Genomic DNA, 24,068 nt, shown 5'->3' with positions numbered 1-24,068 from the left:
ACCTACCCTTGAGTTGTTCTGATCTGACTCAATTCATAGGAGAGCCTTCTCGGCTTCGGGGATGAACACTCACAGATGCCCAGTCCCCTCTGTGGTATCACAACCCAACAGGCGTGGCAAGCGGGACTCCTTCCATCCCATCCCATGATGGGTGAAGTGCCCTTCCCTAGTACCAGATCTTTAAACAGAAAGAACCAGGCTCTCCTCTCCCAGTCACTCCCTCATTCAAAGGAAATACCTGAGACCTGAGGGATGGAAAAGTAGTGAGATAAGAAAAAGAGAGTATTTTCCAAGCTTTTCGAAGCATCACAGCATGATGTATTGCATCTCTGCCAATTCATATGTAATCAACCTACAAAATTATACTGAAAAGCCAAGGGTTAGAGCAAACACCTTTGCAAATGACGGTGCTCTGTAACTTAGGTCCCTTTCTCATTGCAGGGAAGAAAAATAAAAGGGGGGATGGACAAAGAATTGAAATATTTTATTAAAAGCAATTTTTAAAATACAGGCCACTTGACTGGTAGGGTTGGGACCTACAAGGTTACATGAGATCGGATGTGGCAAAACCACATGGTTGGGCTGCTCTGGGAGGAAGTGGGGCACAGTGGTTTTGAGCAGAGCTTTGGAGTCCAACAGACCCGCTCAAGACTCCTGGTGCAGCCACTCACCTGCTGTCTGGCCTTGGACTTGCCGGTCAACGTTCAGTTTCCTGTGCAATATGGTACTCACAGTGTGGCTACCTACACTTCACGTGGTGAGATCACACACACACTCAAGTGCTTAGCACAGGGCCTGGCACATCCAAGCCCTCAATAAACTATAACCATTGCGATGCTTTCTGCTTTCTTGTCAGCCTAATTTCATCACACTAGCTTGTGCCACCGTATTTAGATAGTCAGTATAAAGTAGAACAGAATAGGATGAATTACTCAACCACTCAGCCAACTCCTTAATGTAAACAAGAGCATATTTAATGTTGCTACGCGGGATGGTTAAGAATCAACATACAATAGTCCACAAAAAAAGGTACTGCAAGTTTTGAAGTGTAAGAAGCATATGCCTGCATCTAAGCAGGAGAAAGAAATACACAGTCATGTAGAGCATAAACTGCATGGATTCCAAGAAAATGGCCTATTTTCACTTCTTACCCCTGCACAGCTGGTGAGGGTCTGCTTCCTTCCTGTAACCGCTTTGCAGCACATCCGTCCAATTCTTGACTTTCTCTCCAATTCAATTCAACACGACTTTGTTTAGCTGCCTTTCTTTCCCTGAGCTGGGCCCTGGGGACACTGAAATGAACAGGAGGTGGCTCTGCCTTCAAGAACTGTAGTCTAATAAGGGAGAGAGATGCTGACTGGCTTCAATTTATGCCAGTTCCTATCACTGGGGAGGGTTTACACGTGGATTCCTATTCTTAGGTGTGAGGGTTCTCAGAGGGGGCCTTTAAGCTTGGCTCCAGCCAACAAGCAGACGGCTCACCTGTGTGTCTGCCCAGGTGAAGGCAAAGTCACCTGGCCTCGCCCTCTCTGGCCTTCCCTGGTAATACCACTTCTGCCATGGAATCACCTCCTCTCCCCTCTCTTAGAATCAGGTAACTAGGCCTTCCCATTTTCAGATCCTGGCCCCCTATCCCCCAACCCACGTCAACCAATCTCTATTCAACAAGAAAGAAAGAAAAGCTTGGGGAAAGCTAGTTGTAATGATTAGAAATTGATTCCTGCTATTGTGTTAAATACCCTCCACCCTAAAGACTGACCCTGAAGGAAAACCTGCACGTGTTCTTTAAGACCGTTGGCGATTGATGGAGAAGAGGAGGAAGGTCAACAGGGATACTGAGGAGATGAACTCCCATCGCCTCACCTGCCTGGCCAGCTTTGAAGCCCTCCAACCCTCTGGCTGCCCAGCGTGGAGAGCTGGATATGGTAGTTCGCAAATTAAGGCACACAGGTGATACTGAGGAGAGGATGAGCTGTGGGCCTGGAGAGCTGGAGATGTCAGGGTGAAGGTAGCTATGTCAGCCCCAGGGAACTGAAGGAACCCGGGCCCCAGAGACGAAGACCCAGGTCCCAGCCCCTTTATTGGATGTGGATGAGCAAAGAGGAGAAAGAGAAGGCAATGTGGAGACAAGCACACGTTTGATTTTGACATTGATTAGCGCTATAAAGAATCGACCACATAACAAAAGTCTAATCATGGTCATTACGCCAACTGCTCACCGTTGGTGTGTGATGGCGTGTTACACCCTAACCACCATGAGCTTTAATAAACGTGATTCAGAGTGGTTCTAGGTTTTATTTGATTGGGTGAGTAAACGAAACACCTGGGTTCCAGCTTTTGCAATTTCTGAAGCGACATAGTCCTCTGTTCTCAACTTTAACATGATCAATGCCATTGCTTTTAAGCTATTAGATAGAATGGGGGTAGGCAGTGTTCCTATTTACTCAGTATTTCTCCTGATAACTTTTTATTATCTAAGCAATTGCTATACCGTTTTCCTGTTCCCTGTGCTTGAAATTTGTGATTTTTTCTGCTCAGGTGTTTCATATTCATGAAATTAGTAAAAGTTACAAATTCCACCTTTTTTCCAACACAGATACATATACACCTAGATATCTTCCCAATGATTCTGATTAGATCCTAAAATTAATAAATTATGTTGCCATGCCAGCTCAGGTTAGAGTTCAGACAACAAATTTGCTGAATTGCCGTCACAGAGAACCGAGTCTGGTCTTTCACAAGACCTACAACAAGCTAGGAGTCCCAGGGTCAGAAGACGCTGGCGAAGTGCAACGGTCCCCAAAGTGAAAGTCAGACTTCCTTGCGTCTGCTCCAAGCTCTGCTGCCATCGCTTAGAGCAGTCTGCTCTCTACCTGGAAGACGTTTCCTTCAGTCTGTTTTGGTGAATGAGAGAGGACTATTTAGTGCATAATTGGAGTTCATTAGGTGAAAGGCTATACCATAAATAAATGCTTTTAAAAAAAATAATCACAGAGACATATGACAGCTGTTTAAAGTCATTAGACAGTATCAAAGTATCTTACGGCATTGAAATGTATTTTATATACAACTCTGAATAAACAGTGGGTGGGAAATTAATTGCAAGAATCAGTTGATGGTTGTTTTAAAATTTGATTACCTAGTAAAATCTAGCAGGCAAGTGGTCTCAACAAAATGACTACTTCAGGTGAAAACAGTACCACTGCAGGCATGGCACAGCCCAGTAAGCTCATTTCACTCACACATCAGCTGGTGTTTGTGAGTAGGTAGGAAGACTTTCCAAGTGTAAAAACTAATTATATCCAAGAGCTATTCATTTAGTTATTATTTAAATAAAATGTCTTTAAATACAGAATGCTTTGGAAAACTCACTTCATTGTCCAAAATTGTGGAGACCGCTTTGGTTTTTTTAGTTGAAGATGGAGTATTCATTACAGTTGCTCAAGGCATCTTCTAGTTGGCAAGGGCAAAGAGTCCATTTGTAGAGTTTATTTTGTAAAAACATCCAGTAGCCAAGTCTCATCAATTGTATCCAAAAGGAAACACTTTTCAGGAAGGAAACGCTGCTGTATCCAGAAAGAGTATCAATCCTTGCTGGCTTGTGGGCTCTCCCTGTCTCAGTTAGTCTTTGGGCAGAGGAAACGAGTGTTGAGTAAAGTCTTTGGGGTTTAGAGGATCTTGCATTCATTAATGGAGAAGAACCTCCTTCTGTTGCGTCTCCTGGCTTGGTTGACAGCAGTTCGGACGGCACACTCAAATACCTGCTGTACCCCCCGATTGCTGAGGGCTGAGCACTCCAGGTAGCCCTTAGCTCTCACATCCTGGGCCAGTCTCTTTCCTTCTATGGCATTGACGCAGGAGGCCCTGTGGGGCCCCACCTCCCGCTGGTCAGTCTGGGTGGCCACCACCAGCACAGGGGTGCAGGGCAGGTTGCTCCTGACTTCACCGATCCACTTGTTTTTCAGGTTCAGGAAGGAGTTATGGTTGGCCACGGAGTAGCACATCAGCACCACGTCCGCCTGCTGGTAGGACAAGGGCCGGATACTCCTGAAGGCATCATTGCCGGCTGTGTCCCAGAGCCCCAGGCTGATCTGGATGCCATCCATGAAGACGTCCACGCCTGTATTCTCATACACCGTGGGCCTGTAGGCCTCCGGGAAGGTCTCTGAGGTGAAGCGCACCAACAGAGAGGTTTTCCCCACCGCAGAGTCTCCCACCAACACACACTTGATGGAACTCAGCATCTTCTCAGCCTGGGTTCCTAGTTACAGTTCAGAATCCCGAGGGAAAGAGCCCTCAGTGGGCTGCTGGGGCAAATGCCATTCAACACAGGGAATGAAAGCCAGATGGGCTTGTGTTCTCAGGACCTCTGACAGCAGTTTGCAGAATGTCACTTTGCCCGGTCCATCCAAAGGAGATGCACGATCTACTCTGGAAACCTCCAAAGGCTAGTCTTCAACTGGAACAGAAAGAGAAGGGGAGAAATTGAGTCTTTTTTCCCTTTCTTGATGATGGGCAGCTTCATCATTGGGAAACTGATTAAACAGGGGGGCCTCCTCAGTGGAGCCGTCCGACCCCACTTGTCTAACTCACCCTTATCCCGGCAGTGAAAGCTTGGACCTGTTATACCCCAGCACTTACACCCACAACCCCACCCAGTCAAGAAGCAGAAGCTGATTTGATCTCTAAAGTCAGCCTAGCGGTAAAAACACCAGCGACTGCTCTGGTGGCAACATGAAAAAGACCTCAACAGCAACCTGCTGTGTGAATGAGACGTGTTCAGACAGCTCTCTGTCAGCTTCTGCACCAAGAAGTGGGGACCGTGGCTGACAGCGGTCTTGGCTGCTTCAGTTTCTAGTGGATCCCAGCCACTTTGGGAACGGCAAGAAAGAGCAGTGTGACAAGCCACACATACTATAAACACTTCCCCTCATTTATCGATTAATCAGCCAGTCCTTGGTTTATGTGCTGAGGTCAGAGAGAAGAAATCACCAGAACTCTAAAAATTTGCTGTGGTTTTTCCCTTGAGGTTTTTTCAAAAAACTGACTACAGGTGTAACAGAAAGAGCAATGTCCTTGGCATTTTCTGCATCTGAAATCAGACTCCATCACCTATACAACAACACGGCTTTGAGCACATTGCTTGATCTCCAAGCCTCAGTTTACGAATCTGCAAGATTGTTACAAATTTAGGAACTACTTCTCAGAGATGTTGTGGGGATAAAATTATTTCTTTTCTGGACAGCTACCTATGTATCAGGAACTCTGCTAAGCTCCTGGTTAAACAAAATAACTTGCTTAAAAGCAACCATATTCAGTGCTTGTCACTTAAACAGAACCACATAAACATGACAAAATCTGAATTTCATGAAAGAGTTAAGTAAATTCTCATTCACTGCAGGTGGAAGAGCTCCAGACTGATGAGATCAGTCGTGGAGTTGGTGTCCCCGTCTGCCAAGGGATGTCATCACAAGGCCAGCCCAGCTTCAGACAAAGGAAATGTCTTTCAGACCAAATTTCAAAGTAAAGGTTATTAATACAATCTGGGCTTTTAACCTCCCCCACTGGCAATCTTCCTGCCATGTCACATGTAAAGTAATGTAAAACAGACCTATATGTCTGCTTCAAAACATAATTTTTAAAAAACACTCCTCTAAATCTGGACATTCCCCTCCAAGACAGTTTTATCCTTGTCAACCCACAGTCTGTTTAATTAGACATAATAGCCTTTGCAAATGAGTTAAATAAATAATTCACAGGATTTTCATGTATCCATTTTTTTACCACATATAAGCTGAGTGGCCTTGGTCAAGTTACTTAACCTCTCTGAGCCTTGGTTTCCTCATAAAAATGGAAAAATAAGAAATGCATCTTCTTGATGAAATTACTGTAGCAATTCAGTATGTGGAGAGTCTAACAGCACAGAACCTGGGACATGGGGTCTATGAGCAGGCACCATATTTTACTATTTATTTAAAATACCAAATATTGAATGTCCAAGCATAGGGGTTGGGGTGTCAAACATTTGCCTGGAGTCTCTCTGAAGACTCACATCCAGTCTCTCTCATACACAGTGGTCCTGGACACCTCTTTGTCACCAGACCTTTGAACAAGGTCCCCTTGGGAGCTCATTTGGGTCTCAGACTTCAGCTCCTTTTACATACAGATGACTTAAATGAAGCTTTTGTGACCCTTTGTTACTTAGTCCAGCCCTAAGACCCATTAAGACATGTTTTAAGTTTGATTTTGACCCTAATGTAGCAGGAAAAACATGCATGTAGTCAGGCTTTCGGTTATGAAAAAAATTTCTTCTAAGATATTGAGTAAAGCCAAGTTTCCTGAGTAAATATTGACAAAAGGAAGTCACTGGGGCAAAACTGTTAAGAACACAGACTATAAAGTCAGGTAGATCTGGAATTGCATCTGGGCTGACAAACTGACTACCTTAGAAGTTTCTTAACCTCCCTAAGTCTCAGTCTCCCACTCTGTAAAATGTGATGTGATAATATCTATAACACAGAGTTATTGAGAGTATTAAGTGTGCTCAGATGTATAAAATCCTTAGCATAGTACATAAAGTAAACATACTGTAAGTACATAGTCAGCAGGTAGAAAATACACAATAGTCCTCATTACTAATATCACTGTTAAATAGTAATTACTAAATATAATGATAAACAATTATTAATTGTAAGTGAGGAATCTGAAGTAGCATTAAAGAGGTTTCTATGGCAAAGGGCGCTCTGTGTGTCTTATACCCAGCCATGACTACAATACGTATAGGCTGCAAAAAATATATTCTTGTAGCATAAAAATAAGAATATGATATGGACAAAGAAATTTGTGTCTGCATTTTGCTGCTCAGAGAGCTACAAAGATTCAGACTGGAGAAAAGGGCTCCACTCAATCAAGTGACCTTCATTCCCAGCCAGCTGTGGCCCTAAGAGGCACATCGTGTCAGTTCTCAAGGCCTCAGTTTCCCAAAGCATAAAGTGATTGGTCAAGATTAACTCTCTCAGTTAGTTTCTATTGAAACTGAGGCCAAAGAAGAAAGCTTTATTGCCTGCCACCATGTATACAAGAACGTAAACCTCTGCACTACTCCATAGCAGCAAAGACGGATGATGAAACTTGATGACATGCACAGTCTTCAGCAGATGGCTAAATATGGAGCTAGGAGAAGGGGGCCAGGGGAGGAGCTCCAGTCTGGATTAGAGCAATACCCTATATAGACAGGACAGATCACCTTCAGACGGTGTGTCTCATGTGCCCACAGCGGGGCCATGATAGGTCACATAATGTGTGTGGAAGGCTTATGGGCTTGATTTCAGTGGAATTTCACCTAAAGAGAGAGATTCTCCCTAAAAGAGCCTCTAGGGGAAAAACAGAAGAGGGTTTTCAGTGGTATTTTGCTATACGGAGGCGTTATAAGAGTGAGTTCAGATAGCATCGTGAGCGATGCACTGAGTGACCCTTTAGGACTTAAATCAGACTGGAATTAATGAACCTTCAATCCCAGAACCTCTCAGGTCTCAATAACTTGATTTCTCTTCTCTCTCTCCCCTTTCCACCGTTTTTACAGAAAGGATGCCTTCCCCAGGCCCCCAGGGTGCACACACAGAGAGAGAGGGAGGGAAGGGAGACTTCATCTTGTAAAGGCAATGGTGTCATCCACAGCAAAGGCACAGAGGCAGGCAAGAGGGAGGGCTTAGAGATGAGGTGTCCTAGTCCATTCCACCTTCCGGAGAGCTGAGGGCTGTCCCATAGGAAGTCCCCATTTCATTTTAGCCTCAATTCTCATCCCATCTCATCCCAACAGATCCCCCACTCTTTATTCTCTCTCTCTCTTCAGACACACTCTGTGCTACTCTATTTACCTGGAAAGACCTGCTGTCACCCACTTCGACCGTCTCCAACCTCCTCTTGAACATCTTTGATGGCCTGACTCACTGCTGGACCAGGTGCCCCCTCTGTGTCGCTGTGATAGCCCTGCCCTCTACCATAGCCATCTCCACTCTGCTGAAATGGCTGGTCCTCCTGGGCTCCTCCCCTGTTTGAGAAACTGAAATGAGAACTGCCCTACCTTCCTCACAGGGAGCTTGTAAGCACCAGATGGAAATGACAACCACCCAGCAGTAATGTGTGCCTGTACTCCGACAAAACGCTGTACTTTTGGGAACACTCTCTTGATTATCTTATGAGAAAGCCCCTCCAGAATGACAGAGCACAATATAAAACTAAGATGAAATTATGACTCTAATTATTATTATTACACATTTTAGGTTATCTGGGCTTTGACTGAGGTGGCTTACTTCAAAATGCTGATAAAACCCTCATTTTTTTTTTTTTTTTTCAAAAATATGAACCCATGGCAGTCATCAGCCAGGGACAGCCTATCAATTACGGAGAATACATCTAAATGTCATCCTTCTGGAAAGAGTTTTGGGCAAAGGACCTGTGCTGGCAGCAGCCAATTTATTCATTAAGAAAATTGTTTCTGCTGCGAATCTAACACACTTAGGTGATTAGGAAATCACATTTCTCAGCAATTCATCTCCTGCCCGCACCTTCTCTCAGCAACCCTTCCACAGCCTAGCAAGGACACCACAGCAAGAGCAGGCCCTGCTCTGATGAGTGATTCCACGTCTGGCTTGGGGGGGTGCTGGGGGGGTTGGGTGCTTCGTTTCGTTTCTTTCTCTTGCAGGGAAAGAGAATCAATTCAAAACAATCTTAAGCCACTTGATAGAGGAAAAGCATAGCCATCTCTCAACTTTATTACTCCAAATATTATTCACTTTTCATTCTCTAATAAATATACACTTGTGTATATCTTTTAAACTTTTTTTTCAATTTAGAAAAATTTTTATTTTCAACATAGTCTACATGCTTGCCAGGTTTTAGCTCAATAGCTTGCCATTGTTTCAACAATTCATAATTGCCCAGCCATTCCCCACTGTTTTGAGTCCTTTGAGCAGCCATTGAGTTAGTTCCAGTAATTCACCATAATTAACAAGTGCTACTTTATACATAAAATATATGTGCATATACACATGTATAGAAGTTTACGTGAAACAATTTTCCTGGGGGATATAGTCACAAATGTGGCACTACTTGATCGATGGGTCATTTTGTGACTTTTATTTACATTATTGAGCATCTTCTACGGACTGTATGTATTATTTATTGATTATTTTATTTATTTAAAAAAATTTGTTTTGAGCTTCCTGCATGGCAGGCACTGTATCAGGTCCTGAGAGCCTAACAGTGAGCAGGACGGCTGCTGTCTTCATGGAGAGGACCATCTCACAACTGCAGAGATGTCGGCCAGTGAAGAATCTTGCCTTCGGGTCACACAGGGAGACACTGCTGGAGGCAAAGTTAGACCCAAATAGAGTCTGACCCCACAGCTGCACAGCTCCACGTGGCACCCACACCTCATCATTCTCATTGTTCTATCCAACGCATCTCACATAAAACTGTGCTTCCTAAGCAAACCCAGTTTCGAGACACTGTTTCTAGCCATCCCTTCTAGCTGGGTCCCTACTCCCATTCTCCTCTGCAAATAAGGAGTTCTTAATATTTACAAGAAGTGTCCTGTGTCTTAATTCAGAAGTTAGTTCCACAAGTGTGTTCAGTTGGTGAAAATTAATCAGTTTGCAGACCTACAACGTGTTCACTTTTCTGTACGTAAACTTCAGCAAAAAAGTATTTTTAAAAATTAAGGCTACCACCTTCTTAGGGAACATCTTTTCAAAGAGTATTTTATCTTAAGTTTCATCTTGCAAGGGTTCACTTCACTAATTCTCAATCCTACTTCAGTAATACCCCACCCTACTTCAGTAATTCCCCTTAGCTAGTTTCTAATTGCTACAAATAATGATTAAATTCCCCCTGCAAATCACAAAAGGAAATCACTTTTAAATTCAGTTTATTTTTATACACAGATCATCTGTATTCCAAATGGATTTTATTCTGAAAGTTTGCCTTTAAGATGCTGGTTTGCAACTCTCACCACATGTTCTCCAGAGTCAAGGTTCTAAGCAGTATTTGCATTCCTAAGCTTAAAGCTGATTTAATCCCATTATAGTTGAATGAAACCAGAATGTCATCAACCCCTGAGGCCTCTTTGAGCCCTGCCCCTCAGACTCCAGGCCAAGTAGGGACCCTGGCACCTTCCCCTCCTGTTCCAGTCCCCTGCCCTGACATGTTCCTTCCAATCCTACGAGCACAGTAATTGGATTGTCACCACACCAATAGAGTTCTCAATTTGGTCTAAGTTCAGAGTCAAAAACAAGGCTAGCCAGCCAGGCAAGTGCCCAGAGCACCATTAAAAGACACTAGAATCTCATCTCAAAACTAAGGTGATGGGGAAATGTAGTTACCGCAACCTCTCTCAACGTGTTTGGGCATACATGTTTGGGCATACATGTTTGGGGTCCAAGCTGAATTGTTCAAGGAAAGAAAAAGCAAAGAGGCAAATATGTGCATATCTAACCATTCTAGGATATAAGGATCCTATGAAGCAAGGCTGGCAAACTATGGCTCACCTGCAGTCAAAACCCACCACCTGTTTTTTGCATGGCCCATGAATTAAAAATGGTTTTTAGATTTGTAATGGTTAAAAAAATCAAAAGAATAATATTTCATGACATGTGAATATTATATAAAATTCAAATTTAAGTGTCCATAAGTAACATCTTATTGGAACACAGCTCTTTCATTTATGGCTGCTTTCTTGCTACAACTCAAAGTTGCAAGAGAGACTTAATGGCCCACAGAGTCTAAAATATTTACTACGTGGCCGTTTACATAAAAAGTTTGACAACCTTTGCTATGTAAAAAAGAGGCAACTCAGCGTAGGAAGGAGAACACAGACCATGGGGTTAGGCAAGCTTGGGTTTGGCTCCAAAATTTGTTGCCGGAAACACTGGAGGAGATGTGAGAGGAGAGGAGAGTGTGGTATTTCAGACTGGAGTATCTGCTGCCAAGCCAGAGAGATTTCAGGAGAGCCAAGGGGGCTGTGGTCACATTGCAAGGGATGAGAATGAGTGGGAAAGGAAGACGGATGGCAGCAAAGAGACTTCTTCTCCCATGAACTTTGACATGAAATATTTAGTTACACACATGTTCTTGCCTACACTGTTTATGATGACAAAAAAAAAATCATTCAAGAACAAGTGGTTAAACTAATTAGTTTATCCCTATAATTGATACCCTTTAAAATGTCAAGGCACGAGGACATGAACTGACACAGGAAAAGGGTCCCTGAGCTGAACAAGAAAAAAGCAGGTTTCAAAATATGCACGGTATGATTCCAGAGATATGAAGTCTCGATCAATATATACCAACATGTCAAGGTGAATTCGCTATGGTCCTAGGATGGTAGCTGATTCTCATTTTCTTCTCCTTGTTTCTGTGCACATTAAAGTATTTCTAGAAGCATGTGTTATGTGTGCAGTTATGAAGTACTTTGTGTTGTTTCTTAAGTGTGGTTGGAAGGGAAAGAAAAGGTTGACCTGAGGCCCCTTGAGGCAATAGAGAATTTCTATGAGCCCCCATCAGTGTCCACAGACAAAAATGTTCTACATCTGAACAGCTGAATTTGTTTAAAATTCCTGAAAGCACTGTCTCTGGCTTCTGTTTCCTTTTTAAAGCTCTAACTTGGAAAGAAGACAAGCTGAGCTGAGTAACGATGCCTCCTCTAACAAATGTTCTAAGTCCATCTCTCTTTTTCTTGCTCATGAGAGAGTTTTTAAAGTCATATATATGTGTGTGTGTGTGTGTGTGTGTGTGTGTGTGTGTATTTTAGATACTCAAAGATTGAATACAACCTGGATGTTTGATAACATTAAGGAACTATTGCTAATTTTGTTAGGCAATCATCATATTGTGGTCATATACACTTTTAAAGTCCTTCTTATTTGACAGGTGAAATGAATATGATGCCTGGGATTTATTTCAGATTATTCCAGAAAAGAAAAAAACAAGAAGTAAGGATGACGGATGAAATAAAATTGGGGAAATATTGAGAACGTTGAAGGTGAATGATGGTATGTGGCAGGTATATTAGTCTCTTCTCACTACTTTTATGTATGTTTCAACTGTTTCATGATGAAAGTTTTAAAGGGTGGGATCTTTTGTTTTCTATAGCATTTTGTCCAAGCTGTAGTATCATTCTCATCTTTAGTTATAGAGAAAATGCAGAAAAGTATCACTAAAAAATAAAAAGTATACTTTATACTACAGTGACTTGAAGAAATGTTGGTGCAGCAAATAACAAGTGATGTAAAGGTAGGCAGTGCAGAGGCTGAGAGTCTGTGTCTTAGTGGAAGGGCGATGGAGGAGGAAAAGTCACAGTCCTGGGTGAGGATCCCCAGCCAAGTCATGAAAGAAAGCCTTGAGCTTCAAGTACAAGTTCTAACAGCATCTCAATAAGACATCACCATCTGTCCCTGGGAAGTAAAGGCCACGTCTAGAAAACATTCTACCCAAAAGATACTCTTAAAGTTACTTTGAGATTACCTGAACTTCCTAACGGTATAAACGTTCGTTACCCTCCCTCGGCCCTCCTTGCCCCAATTCTGCAGAATTAGCTCTTCGCAAAAGCGCAAAAAGTAATAATGAAAATAACTTAAAAAGAAGAGAAAAGAAACCCAAGAGTGAAAATGGATTACCCACACAAAGCCAGATCACAAATCAAAGAAACCCTGAGAATGAAGAAGACCTTCTGCCTTGGGATCGTTTTTGTCTGAAAAAGTGAGGGGGCAGTGGAGAGTTTCTACTTTCAGATTTTACGTTTCCCCCTTAGACTTAAAGTAGCTCTGTCTGATCTTTTCTGACTGTGAAAATATGAAATCTGCCTGATACCTGGTTGACCTCCACCAAGCCCAAGATACCTCCCAGCTTTAAAGTACCATCCATCATGAAGAAAACCATCCCATCCCAGGGTTTGCCCATCCCCCACACCGGAACCACCACCATCATTCAATACACGTCTTCAAACCATTAGCGGTGAACAGCGTTTCCTTTCCTATTCGCTGATGCAGTCAGACTGAAGATGGCTTCCTCATTCTGGCTAACTTCTCTCATTTTCTCTGGATCATTTCTACATACTTTTTTTTTCTGATTATAAAAAGTAGTTCATACAGGTTACGGAACTTCTCAAAAATACCAGGCTACCTAAAGGCCCTCAAGAAGAAAACCAACTACCACCAACAACCAAAAGCTGTGAGATATTAGTGTACCTTTTCCTGTTTCGTTTTTTCAGTGTGTCATTTTTTTTCAAAACTAATGTAATACTTTGTATATAGTTTGCCATCTTGCTTTTTTAATTTAACATTTACATCCTAAATATTTCTTATATCATTGAGTCTTCAAACATAATTTTAATGACTATCATATTTCATTATATGAATGTAACATTATTTATTTAATCAACTGCCTATTATTGGACAGTCATTTCTAATTTTTACTATAACACTGAGTGAACATTTAAAAAATAAATTTATGTGGGGAGGTGCCAAGATGGCAGATTAGAAAGACTCACAGCTTGCCCTCTCCTACAAATACACCAAGAATTACATCTGCAAACCCACTGAATCACACAGAAAACCTACTGAACTCTGGCAGAGTGTCTCTTGCTTTGAAATACAGGAAGATTCTCACAAAATCCAATAAACAAGTTCATGCTTTATGGCACAGGAAACTATATTCAATATCTTGTAGTAACTTATGGTGAAGAATATGAAAAGAATATATGTATGTTCATGTATGATTGAAGCATTGTGCTGTACACCAGAAACTGATACAACGTTGTAAACTGACTATACTTCAATAAAAATATATATACAGAAAAAAAAATTTTTAATAAATTTGTACAAATATACAATTATTTCTGTAGTGTAAATAGTGCAATTACTGGAACAAGAAGGGTGAAAAAAGTCAGGTGAATTTGTGTTCCATATGCAGTGTATGAGAGTGTGTACTTCATCAGACTATTATCATTGGGTATAACATTTGCCAGTTTAATCTGCTTTCATTTGTATTTCATTTACAACTAGTGAAAATCAAAATAATCTGTTATTAACCACTTATATTTTTTCTTTTCTAAGTCATCTACTTTATCTACTTTTCTACCAAGGTGGTCATCATTTCTTAATGATTTTTTAAAATCTTTTTAGAGATTAAGGATATTAGTCCTCTCTTGGTAAAATAAATATATAGCAATTTTTCTTTACATATTTTGTATCCATGAGTTCTGGGAATTCCCCCAAATTCCTGCTACTCCCCCACCATTGAGCAACCCCTAAAGAAATGTGAAATAGCATGTCCCCTGATTGTGGAAAGAAACTTAGCATGATTAGATACCTGAAAGGTCATCTAGTTCAACCCACTCATTTTCCCCATGAGGAAACCAGGGCCCAGAGAGTGGTGGTTTCTTCTACTGGGGGCCCTGAAACTGGTCACTGAGTCAGCACTCTTTCCATCTACACAGGATTTTTTCAAATATATATAATGTCTAATTTTATATCCCATACTTAATTTCCTTAATTTTTAAATGCAAACTTACATAGATAGCTTAGATAGATATTCCATATTGATGGATTTTTACTCAAAAGATAACTCCCAGATTTAATATAAAACTCTTTTTCAAGCAGATCTTCTCTTTCTCATTAACTTCCTTCGAGAGATCGATCATCTCTCTTTAGGGGCAATCATTAAGCCTTCCAATATTCTCTAGAATTAGGGTCAACCATTAATTTACAAATTGCTCAACTATAAAAGAAGTCAAAGTATTTTGTTCTGAATATTTAGCCCAGAGCACTGCAGAGAGTGAAGTGATTTAGTTTCAGGTTCAAAGTATAACATTAGTCGGGGGAGGGATATAGCTCATGGTAGAGCACATGCTTAGTCTGCATGAGGTCCTGGGTACAATCCCTGTACCTTAAAAAAAAAAAATCTAAAAATGAAAAAGATAGAGAAAAAAGTATAAAATTGCTGATACTCCATCGTTTGCACAGACCCCAGATCGTGAAGTCAGGGTCTTGGTTAGTGTCTCATCACCATGGCTGACTAGCAGCCTAAGCTTGGGCAAGTCACATAACCAGAACTGCAAAATGTGCATAATGATGCATAGATCGTAGAATTTTTAAGGCAATTGAAAAGATTCTATCTGCCATGCCTAGCAGAGAGCCTGACCCTAAGTAGGTAAGAGTAACAATTAACACTCACATAGTATTTACCATTGGTCAGATTCCGTTTGAAGTGCTTTGTGAAAATTAGTCCATTAATCATTACAACACCACCACGTGCTCAGTACCACCGTTGTCTCATTCTACAGCTAGGGAAAGTGAGACACAGAAAAGTAAAGTAACTTGCCCAAGAGGACAAGCAAGCCCACTTATAGTGCTGTCTCTTATCTCCACTCCCACTGTCTCTCGTTTGGGAGAAACCTACCTACTGCGCAGCCTTGGTGAAACTAAGCAATCTGCTACGATCTGATATTTGTGTGCCCCTAAAATTCATATGTTGAAACCTAACCCCAAGGTGACAGTATTAGGAGGTGGGGGCCTTTGGGAGGTCAGTAGGTCAGGAGGGCAGAGCCCTCGTGAATGAAATTAGTACCCTTATGCAAGAGCCCCAGAGAGCTCCGCAGTTTTGCCCTGCCCCTTCCACCGTATGAGGACACAGTGAGAAGGCACGCTCCCAGAATCAGGAAGCAAGTCCTCACTAGACACTGAATCTGCACGAGCCATCATCTTGGACTCCCCAACCTCCAGGTCTGTGAGAAGTAAATTTCTATTGTTTATAAGCTACCTTGCCTGTGGCATTTTGTTACAGCAGCTCAAATAGACTAAGACACAATCCTAAAATAAAGGCAGGAAATGAGGAGGGAGATCTGGAAAGATATTTTTCAGCTGGTGAGTGATTTCTTTCTTACTACAGGCCTGGTTTCTAACAACATTTGAAAGATTTCTCCCTTAAGCAGACACTCTCACGCACCATGGAAAAATGTACAGAAGTGTGCAATCTTTGTAGAAGGCAGTTTAACAGAACCCAGCGGCACATTTAGTGGTTTTGACGCCTGGAGCTGATCATTTTTCAACCTCCTTCATCTATATGGCAAAATTAGTTTTAGTAACAATGTGTAAGAGTCGGGAACAATCATTATTTCCTTGGCTCATTCTTTAGCTTTAAAATAAACAAGGAACAATTTACAAGAAAAATAAATTTCAATTTTAAAAGTATTATTCCAGTGTTATTCCAGTGCAGTAAAATACTTCAGGTATGAACTAAAACTTGCAATTATCAGTCAAAAATATTACACCTTGCAATCTGAGCTCTGCTTTACTGTTTTAAGTTTGAACATAAAACACCAAAAACTAACATAGGATAACAGAACTGAAGTAAATCAAGTTCTGTTTCATTATCTCTATAATCATTATGCTAACATTCTCTAATTCTACTCTACTGCTTAGGAATCATAAGCAGGAATCAGGAATATGTTGTGTCATAGGGGCGGGAATCAAAATCTGCCCTAAGTCAACTCTAATGGAATCCACACACGCCACTAAGCACTCGCACTAACTTTATCACTGCCAGCACATGGGGAAAATAAAAAGCAGACCCACATTGGTTTGATTATTGTCTTAAAATTCTCAGCAGATGATGCACCTCTTATTGCCTGTACCTGGGGTGGACCCCTCTACCATCCTGTCCTTGGTATGTCCCTGCTAGTAGCAATCAAAAATTTAAATGCATTACCTTTTAACCCAGCAATTCCAATTCTTCAAACACATTGTCTTGTACCTACACAAGTAGTCAAGACATATGTGCAAGAATTTTCATTGTGGCATTATTCACAACAGCAAAAATAGAACTGAGAGTAACTGAAAGGTCCATCAACTACAATCAATATCTTACAGTAACCTGTAATGAAGAAATGTGAAAATGAATATATGTATGTATATGTATGACGAAACATTACGCAGTACATTAGAAATCAACACATTGTAAACTGACTATACTTCAATTTTTAAAATGTAAAAAAAAAGAGGCAGTGGTTAAATTAATTCTGCCATATCCATACAGTGGAATCCGATACACCATTAAACTGAATTAGGTTGGAGGTGGGATGAAATAAGTGAAGGGGATTAAGAGATGCAAACTTCTAGGTATAAAATAAATAAGTCACAGGAATGTAATATAGAGCATAAGGACTATGGGCAACAATATTATAATAACTTTGTATAGGGACAGACGGTTATCAGACATCACACAGTGAATATTTCACAGTGTATGCAAATGTTAAATCATTATGTAGTATAGCTGAAACTAACATAATATTGTATGTCAACTCTATTTCAATTTTTTAAAAAAGGATTAAATCAGCCCTGTATGTATCACACAGGAAGAGTATCTGTGACATATTAGTAACTGAAAAAGAAAGCAATTGAACAATTCATAATCTCATTTACTTAGAAAAATAAGTGTACAAGCCTGGTCTGATGCCCTTGAACACCCAGAATAGCCAGAATGGCCTGAGTCCAGGCAGAGGAAAGGTATCTATCTGTTCAGTGATGGACAAAACCAGGCTTGCTGTGAATTTCCAGCACAACGTATACATGCCCCTCTACAGACAAAACTGTACAAAGGCACAACAGTTACTCCCTAAGATTTCTAAGAGAGAAAAGGAACAAAGTGCAATAACCCAAGAACCCAAGTTTGTACAGACTTTCTTAAGTGTTTAAAATTTTCTTTTGGAATACTGATGTATATGCTTTCTGTATTGATTATATTGCAGATGTAACACATAGTAGTTGGATTAACTCTCTCCGCAGATGCTCAACCTCTGATCAAGGACTTAACAGAAACTGGGAGAAACAAGTTCATAATGACCCTGAAACTATCAGGATACTCCAGAGCAAAATTCTTTTTTAAACTGTTTAATTCATTGCTTATGCATACATAATATTCTGTTAACATTAAGTTCCAAATCCACAGAAGTCTGGAAAACATAACAAGATATCTGCCTTTAATTGGCTTTAAACTAGGCCTACTTTTAAAGAGCCTGATGGGGACAGAAGACAATAAGGACAATTTAAGATAGTTTAGACTAGATCTAGAGGTTTTTTAAATAAAATTTTTTCTACTTAATTAATAATGCCTATGAGCCTCACTTTTTTGTTGTCATTCTTGATAGAAGAAATGACTTCATGAGGAGAGATAATGCGATGGCCGTGCAGAGGCCGAACAGGATGGCCATACTTCATAATTAGGCCCCACATATCTTAGAGAATAAAATCCTAAATTAGAAAGAAAAGAAGCAACCATCTGCATACAAATGACCTCACATTGAGCTTCAACCCAGAAAAAAATAAAATTTAAATGGGTAAGTGCTATAATAAAGGTAAATGCAAAATGCCAAGAGAACTCTAAGGGCAGAGTGCTTAAATCTTCAAGGAGGGTAGGGTAGGAGGGGCAGAAAGGAGTGACATTTGAAATATGCCTTGGAACGGGAAAGAAAATGGGATTGGTGGACGGCATTCAGAGGAAGTGGGTGGTGCCCAGGTGTGCATGTGGGGCAAGTATGTGGAGGTAGAGAGCTGGCTTTGGGGGCTGGAGCATCGGTGGAAGATGACATTGGAAAGGGATACTGGGGCCAAATAAGTATAAAATAACCTCCTTCCAGCCGTCTCTCTCATTACTTTTCTCCTCTTCCTTGTCTGCAGTTCAGCTAGCCATTGCTGAAATCTCTCGGGACTATGTAGCATCCACCAAACTCTCCCTGCCTTTCCAGCCTCAGCAATCTTAAGTGTGCTGTTCTCATCTCCTGAAATGTGATCTTCCCTGCTCTGACGCTTCCTGGTAAATTCTACCTGTCCCAGAGCCCAGCTCAAATGCCACCTCCTCCATGAGGACTTCCAGAAACTCCTAGTAAGCATTCTTTTTCTCCCTTATTTGAATAGTTAATACATGCCTACAGTAAAATTCAAAAAGTACAAAAGTGAAAAATATGTCTCCTTCCCATGCCTGCCCTCCAGGGCCCCAGGCCATTTTCCCCAAGGCAACCACTGTATTAAGTTTCTCATGCATTTTCCCAAAGCGATCACATTATGACAAGTATTCACAAATGTATATGCACAAACGCATATGTGTAATTATCATAACACACACAATCACTCTTTTTTTGTATACAGACTATAGCATACTGTACCACACTCCATGATGTTTTTCTCATTTAATTTTTCCTTTATCAGTAGACTTTTCAGGCAAACCTCCAAGATAGTGAGGGTTCAGGGTCCAGACCACCACAGCAGAGCGAATATTGCAATAAAGTGAGTCACATGATTTTTTTGGTTTCCCAGTGGATATAAAAGTTATGTTACCATACTGTAGTCTATTGTGTCACAGCATTATGTCTAAAAATACTGTACATACCTCAATTAAAAAATATTTTATTGCTAAAAGATATTAACAGTCATCTAAGCCCTCATTGAGTCATAAACTTTTTGTTGGTGGAGCCTCAATGTCGATGGCTGTTGACTGAGTAGGGTGGTGGTTCCTGAAGGCTGGGGTGGTGGCAGTTTTTTAAAATAAGACAAAGAGGAAGTTAGCCACATCTATTGACTCTTCCTTTCCTGAATGATTTCTCTGTAACATGCAATGCTGTTTGATAGCATGTTACCCACAGTAGAACTTCTTTCAAAATTGGAGTCAGTGCTCTCAAACCCTGCCACTTCTTTATCAACAAAGTTTATGTGATATTCTAAATCCTAAATCCTTTGTTGTCATTTCAACAGTCAAGTTCACTGTCTTATGTGGGCACAGTTCATGGTGCCCCAAAACAATTACAATCACAGCACCAAAGATCACTGACCCCAGATCACCGTAACAAATATGATAGTAATTTAGAAGTTTTAAATATTGTGAGAATTACCAAAATGTGACACAGAGACAAGAAGTGAGCAGTTGCTGTTGGAAAAATAGCTCCAATAGACTTGCTCGATGAAGTTGCCACAAAACTTCCATTTGTAAAGTCAATCAATCAAGAGAACTGTAGTCAAGCGGAGCATAATAAAACAAGGTCTGCCGGTTTGAGCTGCCTGATTTTAAATCTCTTTGGTAGAGGACTAAGCAATCCCTCCTCAGCTGTGGATAAATCTGAAAATATAATACTAAAAATAAATGAAGAGTCAGTGTGGCGGTTTAGCCTTTTTCTCATTGTATTATATTGTGCTGTACTGTATTGTACTGTCCTGTATTTCTCACTATGTTTACACAGAGGCAGTTTGCAGTGGCCAGCACCCTGCACTGCGAGTCAGGCTCGAATCCTGGCTCTACCACTAACTGTGACTTGCTCAAGCATTAGCCTCTCCGGACTTCAATTTCCTCATCTGTAAAATTAGGCATTGAACTCAGTGGGCTCTTAGGGCCCCTCCAGTACTGACAGTCCATGTTTCCATGAAAGCTCCGATGTCACAAGCTGATTTGAGAGATGTTAATAGGGAAGAGGGGCAGATGGTGCAATGTTCCTGCCAAGGATGACCTTTCCCCACTCCCAGGCTTCTCCTTGTACCTTGCCTTGCTTGTCCTTCCTTCCCCACCCACCACCTTGACCCAGAGGCATGCACACTTAAAAAAAAAAACCCTCAGTCTGGGTGCATCAGCCAAATGAAGCACAAGGGATCCCAGCAGGTGTCTGATGTCAAGGCTGTGTTCAGTCGCAAGCATCTTAGATATACACAAGACAGAAACAGAATCTGCACCTCTTTTCCTGGGGACATGTTCCAGTCCTATTTAGAGTCCACGGGCCTGATTTGTGACCAACAGAACTTGCAAATACTTTGTGCCTTAGGCAGTTTTCAGAGACTGATTGGAGGAAACACCCAGCCCATTTACACACCTTGGCAGCAGGACAACTAGGTGGCCAAGGTGGCAGAGAGGCCCAATGGGTAGTGTCATTTAGATCCCAGAAAATCCCTCAGTTCTCTAAGGCATCCTCATGGCTTTCCTGGACAAAAAATAACAGCCGTTGGCCACATCACTCATTTGCCTCCCAAAGGTCCATACTGAGGAGAGAGGTTCTCAAGCCTTGTAAAAGCATCCCCACAACATTAAAAGGACAGAAACCACTGACCAGATGTCCATGGTGGAGCAACTTGTACAGGTCTTGGCAGGGAAACAGGCACTGGACAACCATCTGGTCTGGGCCGGGTAACTTGTGGCTCCCTCTAGGTGAGCCACAGCCCCTCCCTGGAATTTGATGTTCATCCTTTATGCCAACTCTCACACCTCCATGTGGCTATTCTCAACATGTTTGAAACCAGGAGGCCTAAACCTAAATCTGTTTCCAGCAGCAGGGACTTTCAGAAAACACTCCACGGAATTGACTTGCCATTGCCATTCATTTTTGCTCTCATTTGTCTTAAGTTTTTAAATACAAGACAACTTGCCACAAAGGAAAATTTTTCAAAGGAGAAACACTCACACACACCCCTCTCTTTTCATTGAATTCCTTATTATTTCAGAAAAAAATATTAATAATGTAAAAAATGTATATGAAAAAAAGCAAGTTCAAAACAGTATGTGCCTTATGATCCTGATTTTTCAATAAAAATAGAGAGCAGAGTATGAAACTAACCTGTAGATTCCTCAAAAGACTAGGAATAGACTTACCATATGACCGAGGAATCCCGCTCCTGGGCATATATCCAGAAGGAGCCCTACTTCAAAAAGTCATCTGCACCCCAATGTTCATAGCAGCACTATTTACAATAGCCAAGACATGGAAACAGCCTAAATGTCCATCAACAGATGACTGATAAAGAAGTTGTGGTATATTTACACAATGGAATACTATTCAGCCATAAAAACCAACAACATAATGCCATTTGCAGCAATGTGGATGTTCCTGGAGAATGTCATTCTAAGTGAAATAAACCAGAAAGAGAAAGAAAAATACCATATGAGATCGCTTATATGTGGGATCTAAAAAAAAAGAACATAAATACAAAACAGAAACAGACTCATAGACATAGAATACAAACTTGTGGTTACCAAGGGGGTAGGGGGTGGGAAGGGACAGACTGGGATTTCAAAATTTGTAGATACTGACAGGCATATGTAGAATAGATAAACAAGATTATACTGTGTAGCACAGGGACATATATACAAGATCTTGTGGTAGCTCACAGTGAAAAAAATGTGACAATGAATATATGTATGTTCATGTATAACTGAAAAATTGTGCTCTACACTGGAATTTGACACAACACTGTAAAATGACTATACTCAATAAAAAATGTTTTAAAAAATTATCAAAAATAAATGAAAAAAAAAAAAGAAACTAACCCAAGATGTTAGCAATGCTCTGGTACAACTGTAGATTTTTGTGTGTGTGCTTATCTATGGTTTACAAATTTCCTTCATGAACATACACTGCTTCTGTAACAACAACAAAAAAAGAGCTGTAAAAGTATTTCATGATTCTTTGTAAAAGAAAATATAAACACATTCTGTAGTCTCCTCCTGGAAAGAAACAGCATTTGTTAGTATCACCAGATACTGTAGTCACTTTCAAGAAAGTATGACATGGGAGACCTAGCTGGGGTCAGGATGGGCCCCTGACTGCTGAAATGACCCTGAACCTGTCCAGGACCCCACCACCACCACCACCGTCACCTCATCTGTGGGAAGAGCAGGTCTCACTGGGTCTTTAAGTCCCTCCTTACTTAGTCTGGAACTCCTCACAGATCTTTCAGATACCACCCCAGTTAAAAAAACAAACAAAGGAGTAAAACCTTGGAATATTTCAGTGATGTAGATTGTGCCCAGACCACCCTGCTCAGTATGCTATAAAATTCCTGGGGGAACTAAGATCCAAGAAAAAGAGGTTTCTTGTGTAATAGAGGTGGTGGGCCACTATTAGGATTTATGGGAGCATCTTTCCTTTTGTCATTGACTACAGAAAGGTCAAGGATATGCTTTAGCCTAAGGCTCACTTCCTCTATATGGTCCTGTGAATGGGATCAAAATACAGGAAGTCTATTAGCCAAGATTCTCTGTTCATTGACAATGCATGGATGGGCACTGCCAAGGTACCATTCTCAGACTTGCTTGTTTTCTGTTTCCAAGCATCACCAACCCTCTTTTTTTCTGATCAGTACCTCTTCATATAAATCTGTCTTCTCAGGAGATGACTCTCTAGGCATCTTCATGTACTAGCCTCTCCTAGTCTTGGCTTAGCGGTACAAGCCCACCTGAAATTACTTTCAAGAAACAGTAGTAAGTCTCCAAAAAAAAACCCAGGACATCAGCATTAACCAACTTCTTAAGTCCATAATCCCAAAGTGAACTGGAATGCGCCAGAAGACAATCCTCTCACCTCATTCTGTCCTCCTCTAACAACATTTTCACTTGTCCATTACACCCCTAGCTTGCAGCACTCACATATCCTGTGTAGACATCCGTCAGAATGCTCCCTTTGGGTTTTTTAACCCCAAAGTGCTTACCTAGTAAGATTAAATTTGAAAACTTCCCTGTGAATTCTTCAGTGTTCCATCTCCCAGGAAGCTTTACTAGACTGGCCCAAGGAGTGCGTGTGCACTGTTTTTCTAAAATAAGATCCCAGGAAACTTTACTATCATAGAGTCAACTATCAGTAGGTAAACTATGCCCCCTCCTTTTGCATTGTGGGGCACAGAATGAGATAAAGGGCTTCCTTTCTCTATCACATACCAAGTCTGTTACAACGTCTTCTCCTTTAAATGATACTCTCCTGGCTGAATTCCAGTATCTTCTCAACTATGACTCATCTCTGCTACTTGTGCACAGAACTGAGTTTTCTGGGTTCCTCATTTTGAAGACAGACAGTAGTTCCGAAGTATCTGATAAGACCCCTACAGCACAATTCTTGATCTGGAATCATGAAGAGGCCAAGCTCAGGGGAACCCTCCCCACAGGGAGATGGCAGAGGAAGTAGCGCCCCAATCTCTCAGCAGCAGTTGCCATCCCTGCTCAGGATGCCCTGCAACAAAGTCTGACACACAGGCTTTCCAACCAGCTGG

General features: G+C 41.2%; 1 protein-coding gene and 1 long non-coding RNA gene across 6 annotated transcripts in view; one reads left to right on the top strand and one right to left on the bottom strand.

Moving 5' to 3' along the window:
• Positions 1-1,004: 1,004 nt before the first annotated feature.
• LOC116668561 lies at positions 1,005-20,013 on the top strand. Its single transcript, XR_004325702.1, has 3 exons — positions 1,005-1,015; positions 14,832-14,837; positions 19,915-20,013. It is a non-coding gene; the product is annotated as an uncharacterized LOC116668561 (long non-coding RNA).
• The window catches only part of RHOH (ras homolog family member H), a 35,332-nt gene continuing 14,304 nt past the window's right edge, over positions 3,041-24,068 (bottom strand). For all 5 annotated transcript variants that reach the window (XM_006188968.3, XM_014562825.2, XM_014562826.2 and 2 more), the window contains one exon: positions 3,041-4,459. In XM_006188968.3, coding sequence (XP_006189030.1) covers positions 3,669-4,244 — 576 coding nt within the window. In that variant the 5' untranslated portion in view covers positions 4,245-4,459 and the 3' untranslated portion in view covers positions 3,041-3,668. The remainder of the gene's footprint in view (positions 4,460-24,068) is intronic.

This window comes from Camelus ferus, chromosome 2 (genome assembly GCF_009834535.1).
Source record: "Camelus ferus isolate YT-003-E chromosome 2, BCGSAC_Cfer_1.0, whole genome shotgun sequence".
NCBI lineage: Eukaryota > Metazoa > Chordata > Mammalia > Artiodactyla > Camelidae > Camelus > Camelus ferus.
Note: the sequence above shows the minus strand (reverse complement) of the source record. Positions and strands in the feature narration are given on the sequence as shown.